Below are 14,641 nucleotides of genomic sequence, written 5' to 3'. Positions count from 1 at the left end.
AACCAGATGGAAAGATCGCCGTGCATCTTGATCAGATGCTGATCAAGAGCAGCTGAACGCTCAGGTGGGGTCACACCACTGAGCAAGAAGGGATCCTTTTCCTTGTTTGTATTCTCTGCTGCCCCGTGCTCTCAGCTGAGCAGTAGCACACACAGGGCCTGGGCTTTGATTCAATTAACCTGGTTTTATTAAGAACGCACGTAACAACCCTGAGGAAAAACAAATGTTCCTATTAAATCACGTTAAAAGAGAAAAATTAATATAACCAATAGACTTTATTATTGAAAACAGAATCTGCCAACAAATTTGGAAGATTTCAACATTCAAGCACTCCATCAAAACTCACATTATAAACAGTTACAGCTCTAATAACATTTATGTTACTATACACGTGAGTACCTTGCAGTTATGTGATGAGAAGACATATTAAGTACCATTTGCATATAGACTATGGCATGCAGAACTGGTTATGTTCCCCTAAAAGTTCTGTAATATTGTTTGTACAGGCATTTGGAACCCCCTTATTCTTACCTCTTTGCTTCCTCCATCCTTCCTCAAACAAACAAAAATACGCTTACCCTCTTCTGTAAGGTTTATTGTTTCACATAATTGCAGTTTCTGGATGAAAGTCTTTAAGGTTGTATTTCAGTGATTATATTTACCATTTCTGGTCTCTCTGTTGTCACCACTGACTAAAGTTCATTAGGGTCTGTGTTTATTCTATTGCTTCTGCTGGCTGGTTTTTTTTGTTTGTTTTTTAAGGTGTTGATCAGTCAGGAGCCTCACAAAGTACATTTGGGAATTTGAGCCTTCAATTCCATTCAAAAAAGAAAAAGAAAAAAAAAAAGTGCTTGGCCTTAATCACCAGGGCTGCACTGGGAAAAAAAGAGCTCCAAAATTCAGGCCTTTACTTAAACTGCAGTTACATTCTTTTGAAGATGTTTATTGTCCAATTCCTTTATAAGAAAGATTATTTTTCTGAGCTGTGCAGCAAAAAAAATGCATTTTTAGAAAAACAGCGTCTTACCTAACACTATCCATCAGATGGTAACACTCAGCAACGAGGAAGGAATCCCAATACCACACCTCTGTTCGAATGGCTTTGATTCATTGCCAACAATTCACTGACTTCACTTTCCCAAAGATCGGCTCCTCCCGCCTCCAGCTCCGACCAGCAGGCGGCCCTTCAGCCTCACGGCCCTCACGTCCTGTTCGCCCCTGCCCTGGTTGCAAGGAACCCTTGGGATCCTCACCGTTTTTGTGAAGGAACGCTACTACAAGCTTCGTTTCTGGCTACAGAAGACCGGTACGTTTAGATTCAAGATTTCTCCGTCAGGTTAAATACGTGATAGATGTTCACACAAATAAGAGCACCAGCAGCGCAGGATGGAATCGGGCCGGGCCGACCGCCGGCATCCGACTCGAGGGCCCGGCTGGCGGCTCCCGGAGGCTCTTCCGGCAACCCGCGGCCCCGTCCTCCCCCGCGCCCGGCGTCCCCGACAGCGGCAGCCGCCGCCCACGCCGTCTGCGGACCACCGCGCAGACGCGCCCTTCCCGGCGGCCCTTGCGCGGCCCTTGCGCGGCCCTTGCGCGGCGCTCGGCGGCGCGATGATCCACGAGCTGCTGCTGGCGCTCAGCGGGTACCCGGGCGCGGCCTTTACCTGGAGCAAGCGCGGTGGGCTGCAGGTACGGCCCGGCCCCTCCCCTCTTCGCCCCCTTCGCTTCTCTGCTCTTTCACCGCTCTCTTTTCCTGCAGGTGTCCCAGGAATTGCCGTTCTTACACCCCAGCGAGACCAGCGTCCTGAACCGCCTCTGCCGCCTCGGTACCGACTACATCCGCTTCGCCGAGTTCGTGGAGCAGTACACGGGACACGTGCAGCAGCAGGTGAGGCCGCAGCGGCGCGGCGCGGGTGATGATCTGCGCTGCTGCTTCTGTCACGCGAAGCCGTCGGTGCGGCTCTGCGCCAGCGCAGACAAACTCACCGCCCCGAGCAGGGCTCCGTGTGGTTCTGTGCGGTGTAAATGAGGGAGGGTGCACGGCTGCTTGTGTTGGAAGACGTAACGGAGTGCAGAAGTATCATTCCTAGGGAAGGGAACGTCAGTTGCAATTTCTGGTCCCTGCGGTTCATCAGGAGTTGTGAAGAGAGTAGGGATTCGGGAGGCATTCATAAATACAAACGAATTTAATAGTGCTGCTGCATGTGCACCATTCCCCACTCCTGCATGCATCCACAGAAGAGCTAAACAGCTCTGCTTGTTTTGTTTTGTTTTGTTTTCTTCCTGGATGTTTTATGGTTGCTGAAGGTGCATTTCAGAGTGTTGTGACCACTGGCTGCTGGTGCAGTGTTGCAGGAAGTTCCATTACTCATCAGACCTGTGCTGAGGACCTGAGGATTTCATTGTTCTGTTTCAGGACCATCACCTGTCTCAGCAAAACCAGAGTGGATTGCATGGCATTTATTTGCGAGCATTCTGTACAGGTCTTGATTCAGTGTTGCAGCCGTATCGACAGGCACTGCTTGACCTGGAACAAGAGGTAAAGGAGAGGGACCTGGGGCAAGAGGCTGTTTGCTGCTGGCACATTGTGGAAGCTTGTCATTTTTGCCATTACTGTATTGACTAAGTGGTAGTAGCTAAAGAGACAAGATCGTTTCCTTCTCACTTTGGGAATGGCTTTCAAATTACTCCTGTGAGATGCTATTGTAAATTACTGTTAATTTTATAAGCTGTCATTCCCCTCCACATACAATTCAATGAGTGTCCCATCAGCTTTGGAACCTGGTGCTGTTTCACACTATCATGACTTCTGTTTTCAGTTGTGAAGGTTCTGATAAAATCCTCCGGGGCTTAGCAGCTGTTCTGTCTTAGGTACTGTTATCATCCAGTGGTTTCATTAAAAGTTACAGCCTATATGGGACATAACATGATATGAAGCATAGAGCCAAACTTGCCTTTTTACGTATCCATGCCATATTTTAATTTTCATTAACTGCTTTGTTGTTCTTACAGTTTCTGGCTGACCCACATCTTTCCATCTCGCATGTTAATTATTCCTTGGACCAGGTAATGCTGATGAACCTGTTTATGTTAATGATTATTCTTGTCATTCCATAACATTCTCAACTAATGAGAATGTGAGTGGTGTAAACAAGGTTTAGTCTTTCATCCTATGTCATTTCTCCTTAACATCTCCAAATTTATAGTCCTGTAATCATGGTTAGAGGATCACGTGCACTTTGACACAATGCATAGGTCCTCCTCCTTTACCCTGGCATATTCCTCACAACTTCTGTTTATTCTGAACTGCAGCTGGAATACAGTGGCATAATGATCCTTGGTCCAGGGGAGGATGGACCTTGTTTCCAGTGATTTTTAGGGTCACTGACAATAGTTTCCAATTCGAGTGGAAAGCATGCTAACAGTTTGCTTGAACTACTGCAATCACCTGTTGTCCACACTTACCTAAGTGTAACTTTTCTCTTTCTTGTGCTGCAGTTTCAGTTACTCTTCCCATCTGTGATGGTTGTGGTGGAACAGATCAAGACTCAGAAGGTATGGTAAAATTTTAGCTAGTGTAAAATCTTAATAAGTTTTCTCTTTAGCTGATAAAGTATTTCCTGCTTTCATCCCAGGCATGAATGCTAGGAAATTAAGTATTGAATGCTTTATAAATCTCTTTACACTGGATTTGACTTTTTCTCATTCATTATTAGCAAGATGCATTTTATAATCACAACACACTTCAAACTACAAGATGTTGCTAGTTGGAATTTCTTCTTTTCTTATTCTGTTTTCTTCCATGCTCACTTGAATTAAAAAAAAAAAAAGGAGTAGCTAATGTTTTCAAAGTCTTAAGAGGCTTAGTTCTCATCTAGGGAAATTTTTGAGAGAAGCTTACATAGAAGACTTCTTTCTTCACTACGTGGAGTGTGTTTAATCTCTCTTTCTGTCAGACCTGCACAGTTCTTCATGTTAGCTGGAAATGTAGCATTTAAATGCTTGAAATAGCCCATACAGATCCAAGTAATAGTCTTATTCTAACCACTTTTTCCTTCTGTAGATTCATGGATGTCAGATACTGGAAACTGTCCACAAACATAGCTGTGGGGGGTTGCCTCCTGTTCGCAGTGCTCTTGAAAAGTAGGTAGATGCAACAAAACTATTTTGTTTGTATGTAATACCTGACGTTAGTATCAAAGTATTTTCTTACTTGTGAAAGCAGATGATGCTGCTCAAATCGGGCCTGCATGATTTAAAAGGGCAAACTGTCACAGTATGCTTTATTTATCTAAAACAGATTCATGGCAGGAATTAAGGCTTTCTCCATATTTGGAAGTCTACACAAAATGCCTTGGATGTAGCAGACATGTTATAGGTTTTTTTTCATCCTTTAGAAAAATAAATTTCACTTGGTGAATGTTGTTATGTCTGTGTGCCCTTGGGAAGAAAGTAAGTGCCAAATTGCTCAGCTGATCAACAGGACTTTCCAGAATAATGTAATAATGTACAATGAGGTTTTGATTACTGTGTGCAGTGGACCCACTGTCTGTTTCTTTTGATTTCAGGATTCTGGCTGTGTGTCATGGAGTCATGTATAAGCAGCTCTCTGCCTGGATGCTGCATGGATTGCTACTAGACCAACATGAAGAGTTCTTTATCAAACAGGGGCCTTCTGGGAATATCTCTGGCCAACCTGAAGATGATGATGATGACCTAGGAATTGGAGGACTTACAGGAAAACAGCTACGAGAGCTGCAGGACTTGGTAAAACTTCAAGTTGTAGCTTGGCATCAGGTGACTGAAGAGGAAGTACTGTCTTCAGTTTCAGTACAAATGATACAAATGACCAGTCATTCCTGAGACCTGATGTACCGGGTCTGGCTGGGTTGGAGTTTAATCCCCTGCAGCAGCCCATAAAGGGCTGTGCTTTGCACTTGTAGCTAGCATGGCATTAATATCATACCACTATTTTGTGTATTACTGAGCAGTGTTGGCATAGTATCAAGACACTCCAGCCACTCCAGAGCCACTGGGTTGGGAGTAGGCAAGAGGTGGGGAGGAGACATTGCAAGAGCAGCTGACCTATACCTACCAAAGGCATATTCCATAAAGTACACTTGGCAATAAAAGCTGGGCAAGGAGGAGGGGCTTTTATAATGAAAATGTGTCCTGAATAACTGATGCCTGTTGAGGCCCTGTTCTGCAAGACGTGGCTGAACATTGCTTGCTGATGGGAAGTAGAGAATAATTGTTCTCTCTATGCTTCCATCTGCTTTTTGCTTGTTTTTCCTCCTTTTTTTTCTGGGTACTGGCGGTTTTAGTATGTTGTACGTAACTCTGTGAATGCACAAAAGATCCACTGCAGTTACACCTCACATTGCATAAAATTAAGTGCCTTCTATAAACAGTCTTTGCTGAGAGAAGATTGCACGCAGCCAAAACAAGAAAAAGCTTTAAAAGGCCACGGAAAACCAGTTACTTTTAGTATAGTCTGATATTTATTACTTTTCCTATATAAACCTGGTTTTCTCAACCTCTTTCTCTCCTTGTGCTTTCTGTCTTGTCCCTCGTGTCTCTGACAGCGCTTGATTGAGGAGGAGAACATGTTAGCTCCATCTCTAAAACAGTTTTCTCTGCGAGTGGAGATGCTGCCATCGTACATTCCTGTGCGAGTTGCTGAAAAAATCTTGTTTGTGGGAGAATCTGTACAAATGTTTGAGAATCAAAATGTTAACCTGACCAGAAAAGGTAAGAAGCATCTTTCTTATGGCCTTCACTCAGCTGTGAAAGACTGACAAGTATCTTCCAAAATACTGTATGAATGAATTCTTTAACAGTCACTGTTAAAATGATCAGCTTCATAGAATCATAGAATCACAAGGTTGGAAACGACCTATAAGATCGTCTAGTCCAACTGTCTTCACACTGCCACTGCTACCACAAGCTACTAAACCAGATCTCGCAGCTCCTCGTCCAGACGCCTCTTGAACACTGCCAGAGATGGCGACTCCACCACCTCCCTTGACAGGCCATTCCAGTGCCTGACCACTCTCTGAGAGAAGTAGTTCTTCCTTAAGTCTAACCTAAACCTCTTCTGGTACAACTTGCAGCCATTTCTCCGGGTCCTGTTCGTTGCCTGGGAGAAGAGGCCAAACCACTCTTCACCACAACCTCCCTTCAGGAAGTTGTAGAGTGCGATGAGCTCTCCCCTGAGCCTCCTCTTCTCCAAACTAAACAATCCCAGCTCCCTCAGCCGCTCCTCATAAGGCCTGTGCTCCAGACCCCTCACCAGTTTCGTTGCCCTTCTCTGGACACGCTCCAGGGCCTCAATGTCTTTTTTGTAGTGAGGGGCCCAAAACTGAACACAGCACTCGAGGTGCGGCCTCACCAGTGCTGAGTACAGAGGGATGATCACCTCCCTGCTCCTGCTGGCCACACCATTTCTAATGCAGGCCAGGATGGCGCTGGCCCTTTTGGCCACCTGGGCACACTGTCAGCTCATGTTCAGCCGAGCATCAACCAACATCCCCAGGTCCCTTTCCTCTTCACAATCATCCAGCCACTCGTCTCCAAGCCCGTAGCGCTGCATGGGGTTGTTGCGGCCAAAACGCAGGACCCAGCACTTGGCCTTGTTGAACCTCATCCCATTCACCTCAGCCCATCTATCCAGCTTATCTAAGTCCCTCTGAAGGACCTCCCTACCCTCAGGCAGATCAACACCACCTCCCAACTTGGTGTCATCTGTCAGCTTCAGAAAATACAAATGGCTGTGCCAGATCAGAATGATGGTCCAAGTGCTCTGCTTCTAATTGAGAGCTAGGGAAGGACATAAGTACAGCATGAGTAAAAAAATAGTTATAAGTAATAATAAGAATAAAAAATACTAAGTTGTAAGTTACCATCTGACTTACTCTGGAGAAATAAAGCCTCTGTAAAGGTCATGTTGCCTTTTGAATTTCTGTCCCTGAAGGGTTCAAACAATTGCAGGAGCACATCTTGCTCTGAGTGTGTGTGTGTTGCAGAATGGCGTCACAGAGTTAGAATGCATGCACAAGCATGAGAGATTTATTGCAGTGTAGTTCCAAAAGCGGCCAGTGGGACAGATGATCATGATGGAGCCTCAAAGACAAAAGCAAAACAAAGACAATTCCAACTGATTGTTCTCTTTGAGAGCCTGCTGGGTTTACATTGGAAGATGCTTTTTAGAAATACACTGCAATAAGAGAGGAGGACTGTTCTGGATTCTCAGCTTAGGCTTGTCTATGTAAAAACACTCAACTGACTAATGCCAGTGCAGATAACAAAGAACCAATTGAATTGGACTGCTTTCTTCTGTTTGTAGAGGTGAGGAATGGTTTCAAAAATAACAAATTCCCAAGTCCAAGCAGTGGGATACAACTGAAAGGGTCAGAGCATGGGGAGAATCCAACTAACTGGTTAATGCAGCAGAAAAGTTCAGGGTTCAATGATCTAGCTTAGTCCTAGGAAAAAGGATTGTTTGTTTGCATAGAAAATCTTTTCCTTCCTTCTTTTCTTCTCTCTACTTAGTCTTTTTTTCTTTTTTTTTTTTTTCTGTCTGATACTGCAGCACTGCCACATCAAGTGTCTATTGTGTATTTGCAGTACTATCTTGTACTTGGTACTTCAGGGCCTCCACAAATTTACACTCCTCTTGTCTGACATGACATTGTGCTTCCTGGGCAGCCTCTCTGTCCCACTGTGCTGGAAAGGGTCTGCACTTATTTGAATAGCATTTGTTATTGTCCAGAACTTCTCTCATTGTTGCACAGGCTCCATCCTAAAAAACCAGGAGGATACTTTCGCAGCAGAACTACATCGACTCAAGCAGCAGCCACTCTTTAGTTTGGTAGACTTTGAATCTGTGGTTGATTGGATACGGAGTACAGTTGCTGAGGTAAGGATCCCAGTAGGATAACTATACAGGCTGAGGAGCTTTTGAGTTTTGTGAATGACCAGGAAGAGGGAAGCTGTTTACAATAAATTAAAATAGGAAGGTGAAAAAAAAAGAAAAAAGGTAGCTTTCATTTTCTTATCAGGCTTATTGTCGTGTTATTCCAACTTCTAATGATACAAAGACTTCAACTAATACCAGTAATTTGCAGGGGATTGTAAAACACTGATTGTATCACTTATGACAACTTCAAAACGTTATGCTGTGATTTCAGTGTAATAGTTGGCCTTTTACTTAGACAAATGCTTTGTGGGTTGTTTTCTTGTCTTGTTTTAATTTGGGGAAAAAAGATTAAAAACCAGAGAACATAGGAACATGGAAAAGTGAGGACAAGTAGGATTTGATTGAATTCATAAGAATTTGCTTTTTTTTTTTTCCCTTCACATTTCTTACTAATATGCATCAAGAGTATTCTAGTTAGTAACACGGGTTGCCTACACAGGAACCATGTTAGAGTGTTCCTCTTTTGTTTTACATATGTGCATTTTAAATGTATCACAGGTATTTTTAGACATTAAAGTTATTCAATAAAATTCAGTAAGTTCAGATGTATCTGAGAAGAGATTTCTTGTTTTATTCCATCTTCTCACTAGCATCTTTGGAAACTGATGGTGGAGGAATCTGACTTACTAGGACAGCTGAAGGTAATGTTACTGCTAACTTGTTTTTGCAAAAGTAGCTTAAAATCAGTGGTGGGGGATTTTTTGTTTGTTTGCTTTGTTTCATTTTTTTAATAGCCCTTTCCCAGTAAATGCTTTATATCTTATATTTTGTACTTTCTTCTTTTAGGTAACTCTATTTTCATTTCTCAAGATCGCAAGCATGAGTACAGTTATATAACTTGGGCAGAGGCAGAGTTAGAGGAGTAAATGTATGTGGTTTTGTGCTTTGCATCTTGGAGATCATTTATTGCTTGCAGTGCATTGCACTGTAGACTTTCAGGCCACTGGATGAAGTTCAGAGCTTTCCAGCTCTGTTTTGAAATGACAGAAGTTGTCCAAGTAATTAAAAAATAAATGTTATGAGTTAGAATGCTTACTCTTTCTGCTCAGTTTTTTATGTGCTTACATACAAAAACTTACCTAAACAGATTATAAAAGACTTTTACCTTCTGGGAAGAGGCGAACTGTTTCAGGCCTTCATTGACACTGCACAGCACATGTTAAAAACACCACCTACAGCCGTAACAGAACATGGTGAGTGCTGGTTACTCATCTACAAGATGTCCTCTCCGTGCTCTGGCAGGAAAATAGTTAAATCCAATGCAGATTTCCCCATCTTATCCTCTGGATGTTTTCATTGGTTTTGAAAGAGCAGCACTTCTAAATTACAGTATAATGCACATTGGGCAAAAAAACTTTCAGTAACAAAAATAATCTTTCAGTAACTTTCAGATAATAGGTTTTTCTCCATATCAAAGAGTGGAGTTAAAGTAGTGAAAATAATGTTAGTCTGTTATGGCCCAATGTAAATAATTAATAGGTGTAAAATAAGCACTATCTACATCTTGAGTATTCTGTTAATATTTGTGTTCTCTCTCTGTCAGATGTCAATGTTGCATTTCAGCAGTCTGCTCATAAGGTACTGTTAGATGATGACAACCTTCTTCCTTTGCTTCACTTGACCATTGAGTATCACGGAAAGGAGCATAAAGGTATCTATTTGCATTTTTAGTAATGAGTTAAGAGGGATTATGACAATGACCTTGTTCTCAAATCCTCTTACCCTCACGCAGAGTAAAGAAATACTGAATTGCTTTCCTTAACAGCCCTGTGTCATACCTTAGCCTGCTTCTCCTCTTCCTGTTCTGTTCTTTCCCCTTTTCGTTCTCCTCTGGAAAGCTTTGCCTTGACTGAGAGGATGTCTTAACTAAGCACCTTATCTGCTTATCTGTTTTCAGATTCTTCTCAGACTCGTGAAGGGCCTTCCCGAGAGCTATCTCCACGTGAAGCCCCTACATCTGGCTGGGCAGCTCTGGGCCTTTCTTACAAAGTTCAGTGGCCACTACATATTCTCTTTACTCCTGCTGTTCTGGAGAAGTACGTACTAGTATTGCCTTTGTGTCTGGAAGTTACCTGACATCAGGCATCCAGTATTTTTTTCCCCTCATAGAGAGAAAGGTAGAGCTTTAGCATTTGAGCTTGCTCCCTAAACCTTACTCTTTCCACATTAGTCGTGTTGAGGTTACTTGTTGCAAATAAGATCATAGGAAATCTGTCAGCAAAACTGTCAAAACTTTGTCAGCTCATGCTAGAATTACTTAGTATTTTTTAGATCAATAACCAATACACTCAGAAATCTGTTACTCTGAGATGGGCTGTTACTTTATCTACCCTGTCTGTTGGCAGGCAACTGCCTGCCATTTCTCTTTCTTGCATTGTTTTGTTCTCCAGTACCTGTACCCAAGAACAACAAGGTAGTTTAGAACTAAAACAACTTTGTTATTTTTATGACTGTAGGTACAACGTTGTGTTCAAATACCTGCTCAGCGTGCGACGGGTTCAGGCAGAGCTACAACACTGCTGGGCTCTCCAGATGCAACGTAAACACCTGAAGTCTAACAGAACTGATGCCATCAAGTGGCGTCTGAGGGACCACATGGCTTTCCTTGTGGACAATCTTCAGTATTACCTCCAGGTCAGGACTAAACAGAGTTGAATTTGTATCGCTTAATCAGGAACTGATAGAAATTCATGGAGAGCACTGAAGTTTTAAACTTTTTTTTTTTTTTTTTTTTTGAGTTCCCAGATTCAGTGCTACAATTATACAGTTAATGGATGTGTGAATCAGTATAGTTTTACGTGTTAATGGAAATGCAAATGTTTCTGGCTCTCTAGCACTACTCAGGAGTTGTGAGAAGCCCCGCTTATCCCTGAAGCTGAATCATTAAGATGCCACCCTGTCTTGTTCCTTTGCCCCTTGAAATGAGCTCTGCTTTGTTCAGTGACAAGGAGTTCTTTTGGATGGTATTCTGTGTTTTTTTAGTTATGATTTCTTTTTTTAATTGAAAGAAGCCACTTTCTCACTTTCAAACCTAAACAATAGTTAGTAGCATAATTTTGTGAGAATCAGTTTGTTAATAGCTATAACAGAATCTAGGGGGGCCCAACTTTCTGACTTCCTAGAGTAATGGCTTGAGTTCTTGTTCTGCAGCCTTTGCCCTGATGAGTACAGCATGCCGGCTTTTGCTAATTGCTGGTGAAAATTCATAGCTAATGGTGGTGACTATATTGAAAAATAGTGCTTTGTAGCTAAGAATGTGATTTATCAAATAGTGTTGTGTTCTTTATTTCTAGGGAAACTACTACAGAAACAAATAGGAAGTATAACTTTTGGAGCAGCCTAAGTACTTTTTCACTAGTTAGAAAGCAACTGTTCGTCTGTCTACTTAGTTAATATTCAGGGATCAGTTCTTTTCTCCCTTATTACTCTACTGTTGTTGTATATAGAGCTCCATTAATGAGGCAGATAGAAGTTAATGCTCAGCCTCTATTGTAAGAGTAAGGATAGGGAAAGCAAATTTCTTACGCAACTTCTAGCTGGTCTGAGGTACTCCTGTTCCTCAAGAAAGCTATTAATGAAAATTCTCTGCGTGTTCATCCATTCAGGTGGATGTACTGGAATCTCAGTTCTCACAGCTTCTCCAGCAAATAAATGCCACACGAGATTTTGAGAGCATACGACTGGCTCACGATCATTTCTTAAGTAATCTGTTGGCTCAGTCTTTCATCCTCCTAAAACCTGTAAGTAGATCTTGTTTTCACTTTTTTTTTTTTCCTACAAGTTGTTTCGGGGAGAGGTAGAAGCATGCAGCTTTTTCCTTAAGAAAAAAGGCCTTTGAAATGCCACAGCTGCTTTAACATCTTCCTTAGTGACTGCTGTAAAACATGGTGTATCATTTTGATTATGAATGCTTTTAATTTTCAGGTACTAAAAAACTTCCTCTGAGGCTGAGCTCTGATATAACTGGTAACTTGTACTTCTTTTTCCATACAGGTTTTCCACTGTTTAAATGAAATCCTGGACCTTTGTCATAGTTTTTGTTCTCTGGTAAGTCAGAATCTGGGACCGTTAGATGAGCGTGGAGCTGCACAACTCAGCATTCTGGTGAAGGTAAATTCTCCATTGATATGGTCTTGTTCATCTCCCTTGCAAACGTCTAAACTTTAACTTTACTCCTGTTCTACAGCTGTTTTAAGCTGAGATCAGACCTGTGTGAATGCTTACAATTACTTGAATTAGTCAATACCTCCTGGGTAGAAAAACTCCACATCTCCACGTGCACAGAGGGGAGGTATGTGCACAGATACACAGAAGTTATAATCCTCTTGAAATACAAAGGATGTAGATCATCTGGTTTTACCTCTCCTTTTGGCTACCTAGCACCTAATTCTTCTGGCTGACAGGTTACCTTATAGTAGACCACAAGCAAAAATCTTTCGCAGTGATACTTTTCTTCAGGCTACTCAATGATTGAAAAGGCTTTCCTGAACAGGTTTCCTGTTATTTGTAGGGGTTCAGTCGTCAGTCATCACTGCTCTTCAAGATTCTCTCTAGTGTTCGAAACCATCAAATAAACTCTGACTTAGCTCAGCTGCTACTACGTCTGGATTATAACAAATACTACACACAGGCTGGAGGAACCTTGGGCAGGTAGGCATGACTTCGGGGTGCTCGCACAATTATCTTGAGACACTTGAAATATAAAGCATGCTAAACAATCGTAATTAAGCAATGTTCATTTCATAAGCCAAAATCACTGGAAGCAAAATGCTGCAAAGTACTATGATAGAGAAGTAACAAAAACCAGACTGACTTGGCTTCTGGTTTTCACATGTGCATTGTTTTGAGCTACCTGCTAGTTAATACTCACTGAAAAATGATGATATACATTAATAGAGGGGTGCTCCTTGAAATTTGTTAATATTGCATCCTTTTCTTGCAGTTTTGGGGTTTGAGCACTAAGACCTTTCCTTCAAACTGCGACCAACAGCAGAGCAAGCAGTGAAGCCTGTGCAGTTGGCTCTTGCCTAGTGAAGCACTGTCAAAAAGAACTGGCAGGAAGTGCCACCTACCTGCAACTGCCTAGTGATTAAGAAAGCTTCTCCATTTGTTCAGAACTAGTACAGATATGCTTTCTGCAGTCTTCATACGCTCATAAATGCTTCCAGAGAGGCAGTCTATGCTTCTTCAAGAAGTGGGGAAAAAAAAAAGAATGTCTTGGCTGTTCAGTTGGACTGCGATGCTTGGCAAGCTGGAATATGCAGGAAGTAGTCTGTTGTTCTTGACCATAAATGAAGTTTTAGCTTTCTTCAGAAATTGGACTTGTCTGTCGTAAACCAGTTTATCGCATCTGCTAATCAAATACATTTATGTAAAAGAAACAACTCCAATAGCATTTTGAGGTAGACTAGAATGAACAGAGTTTAAGAATATTTTTCTTTTGCATTGCACTGTTCCAGCATATCAGTATATTTAAGTTCTACAGAGAAAGCATGTGACATTGCTAGCCCAGTCCTTAATGTATTTTAACATGCTGGAATTATTCACACCTGTTCAAAGTTATTCAAAATATTCGCACTGTTCAAAGTGCGGATCTCCCTGTGCTGACAGAAAAAGGTGCTAAAACTAAAGCTAGGGAGAAACTTAAGACATCATCTGTATATGTACCCTGTTTTCATTCAAGGCTATTTAGAATGCTGCTGGTTACTAATGTACTGAACCAAAATAAGTCTTTGGCATGCACTTTTTTTCCCTGCACCTCAGGCTCCCAGCAGTTTATTTGTCCTAGTTCCCTCTTCTTTTCCACTTTTGTATTGCCAGTCTGTGCTGAAGCAGGTTAATACCTGTGAAGTCAAAACAAGAGGGAAGAAAAATAAAAAGTAGCCAAAGCAAAACAGTACTTTGTCCTCACATTTCTTACCAGTTGCTTCAGCAGTATCTTGTTCCAGCAAGTTGTAGCAGTACACAATATTCCATTCTTCCAAAAAAACAGAAGTGGTGCTGCTGCCCTGAACTCAGTCATAGGTCCATCCTTCTGTAACGAAAACCTACCATCTTTCCATCCCTTTGTAATTGACTTTTTGTGTTGGGGTCAGGTTTTACAGAAAGTAGAATATTTAAGCTATTCAGCCCAGACAACCATAAGCACTTCTTTTCCCTCTGCCCTCATCTAGGCAAGGCAGATAAATGAGAAGACCCAATAGCTAACACAAGAGATTGAACATTTATTTCATGATAAAAGTTCAGCAGATAAAACTATATACAATAAATCATGCACGCTGTCCAATTCCACAAACATTTAAAACCTGATTAAAACAGTCTGCACAATGGTGGGACAGCAGGACAAAGTTTCAGCTTAATGAGGGACATAGTCATGTTTGTATTTTGGATGCTTGTTGTAGCCTACTCTCTCTCCAGCAATAAGGCTCTGGATCACCCATTCTTGTGAGACAACAGGGAGTCTTAATGCCTCCGCGCACTTCAAGACAACAGCTGGGCAGGAAAGATCAGTCACCACCACATCATAAACACCCAATGCAATATCTGCGTATGAAGAAAGAGGTACTGGTCAGGTAAAAAACCAAAAAGGACTCTTCCTTGCAAGAACAGATAAGTCTGTTTAACTACCATACTATCATGAATCTCCTCAGCATCTCCCATTGTTAG

The 14,641-nt window shown here is 42.0% G+C and overlaps 2 protein-coding genes across 9 annotated transcripts in view; one reads left to right on the top strand and one right to left on the bottom strand.

Annotated features, from left to right (window-relative positions):
• Positions 1–1,549: 1,549 nt before the first annotated feature.
• Positions 1,550–13,072, top strand: TUBGCP4 (tubulin gamma complex component 4). 2 transcript variants are annotated; one of them, XM_031588000.2, is made up of 18 exons: positions 1,550–1,686; positions 1,757–1,885; positions 2,414–2,536; positions 3,010–3,063; positions 3,496–3,552; positions 4,061–4,140; positions 4,566–4,764; positions 5,583–5,748; positions 7,791–7,915; positions 8,566–8,616; positions 9,063–9,168; positions 9,519–9,626; positions 9,873–10,011; positions 10,432–10,609; positions 11,581–11,715; positions 11,969–12,085; positions 12,486–12,625; positions 12,918–13,072. In XM_031588000.2, the coding sequence occupies exons 1-18, from the start codon at positions 1,609–1,611 to the stop codon at positions 12,928–12,930; spliced, it is 1,998 nt and encodes a 665-aa protein (XP_031443860.1). In that variant the 5' UTR covers positions 1,550–1,608; the 3' UTR covers positions 12,931–13,072. The 2 variants fall into 2 exon arrangements, with proteins under 2 accessions (XP_031443860.1, XP_090005394.1); XM_090149268.1 differs by lacking the exon at positions 12,918–13,072 and having other exon boundaries at positions 12,486–12,629.
• A 1,107-nt stretch (positions 13,073–14,179) lies between these two features.
• TP53BP1 (tumor protein p53 binding protein 1) overlaps positions 14,180–14,641 on the bottom strand; it is a 39,747-nt gene continuing 39,285 nt past the window's right edge. For all 7 annotated transcript variants that reach the window (XM_090149252.1, XM_090149253.1, XM_090149251.1 and 4 more), the window contains one exon: positions 14,180–14,518. In XM_090149252.1, the coding sequence (XP_090005378.1) occupies positions 14,331–14,518 (188 nt within the window). In that variant the 3' untranslated portion in view covers positions 14,180–14,330. The remainder of the gene's footprint in view (positions 14,519–14,641) is intronic.

Source organism: Phasianus colchicus, chromosome 12 (genome assembly GCF_987193195.1).
Source record: "Phasianus colchicus chromosome 12, bPhaCol1.hap1.1, whole genome shotgun sequence".
NCBI lineage: Eukaryota > Metazoa > Chordata > Aves > Galliformes > Phasianidae > Phasianus > Phasianus colchicus.
This window is presented reverse-complemented; position numbering and strand designations above follow the sequence as displayed.

What these genes read in the sequence shown, in the direction of transcription:
- TUBGCP4 (XM_031588000.2), top strand. Translation starts at nt 1,609, where the DNA reads ATGATCCACGAGCTGCTGCTGGCGCTCAGCGGGTACCCGGGCGCGGCC. An exon ending in TGCTTGACCTGGAACAAGAG is followed by an intron (nt 2,537 to 3,009) that starts GTAAAGGAGAGG and finishes TTGTTCTTACAG; the next exon opens with TTTCTGGCTGACCCACATCT. An exon ending in TACGGAGTACAGTTGCTGAG is followed by an intron (nt 7,916 to 8,565) that starts GTAAGGATCCCA and finishes TCTTCTCACTAG; the next exon opens with CATCTTTGGAAACTGATGGT.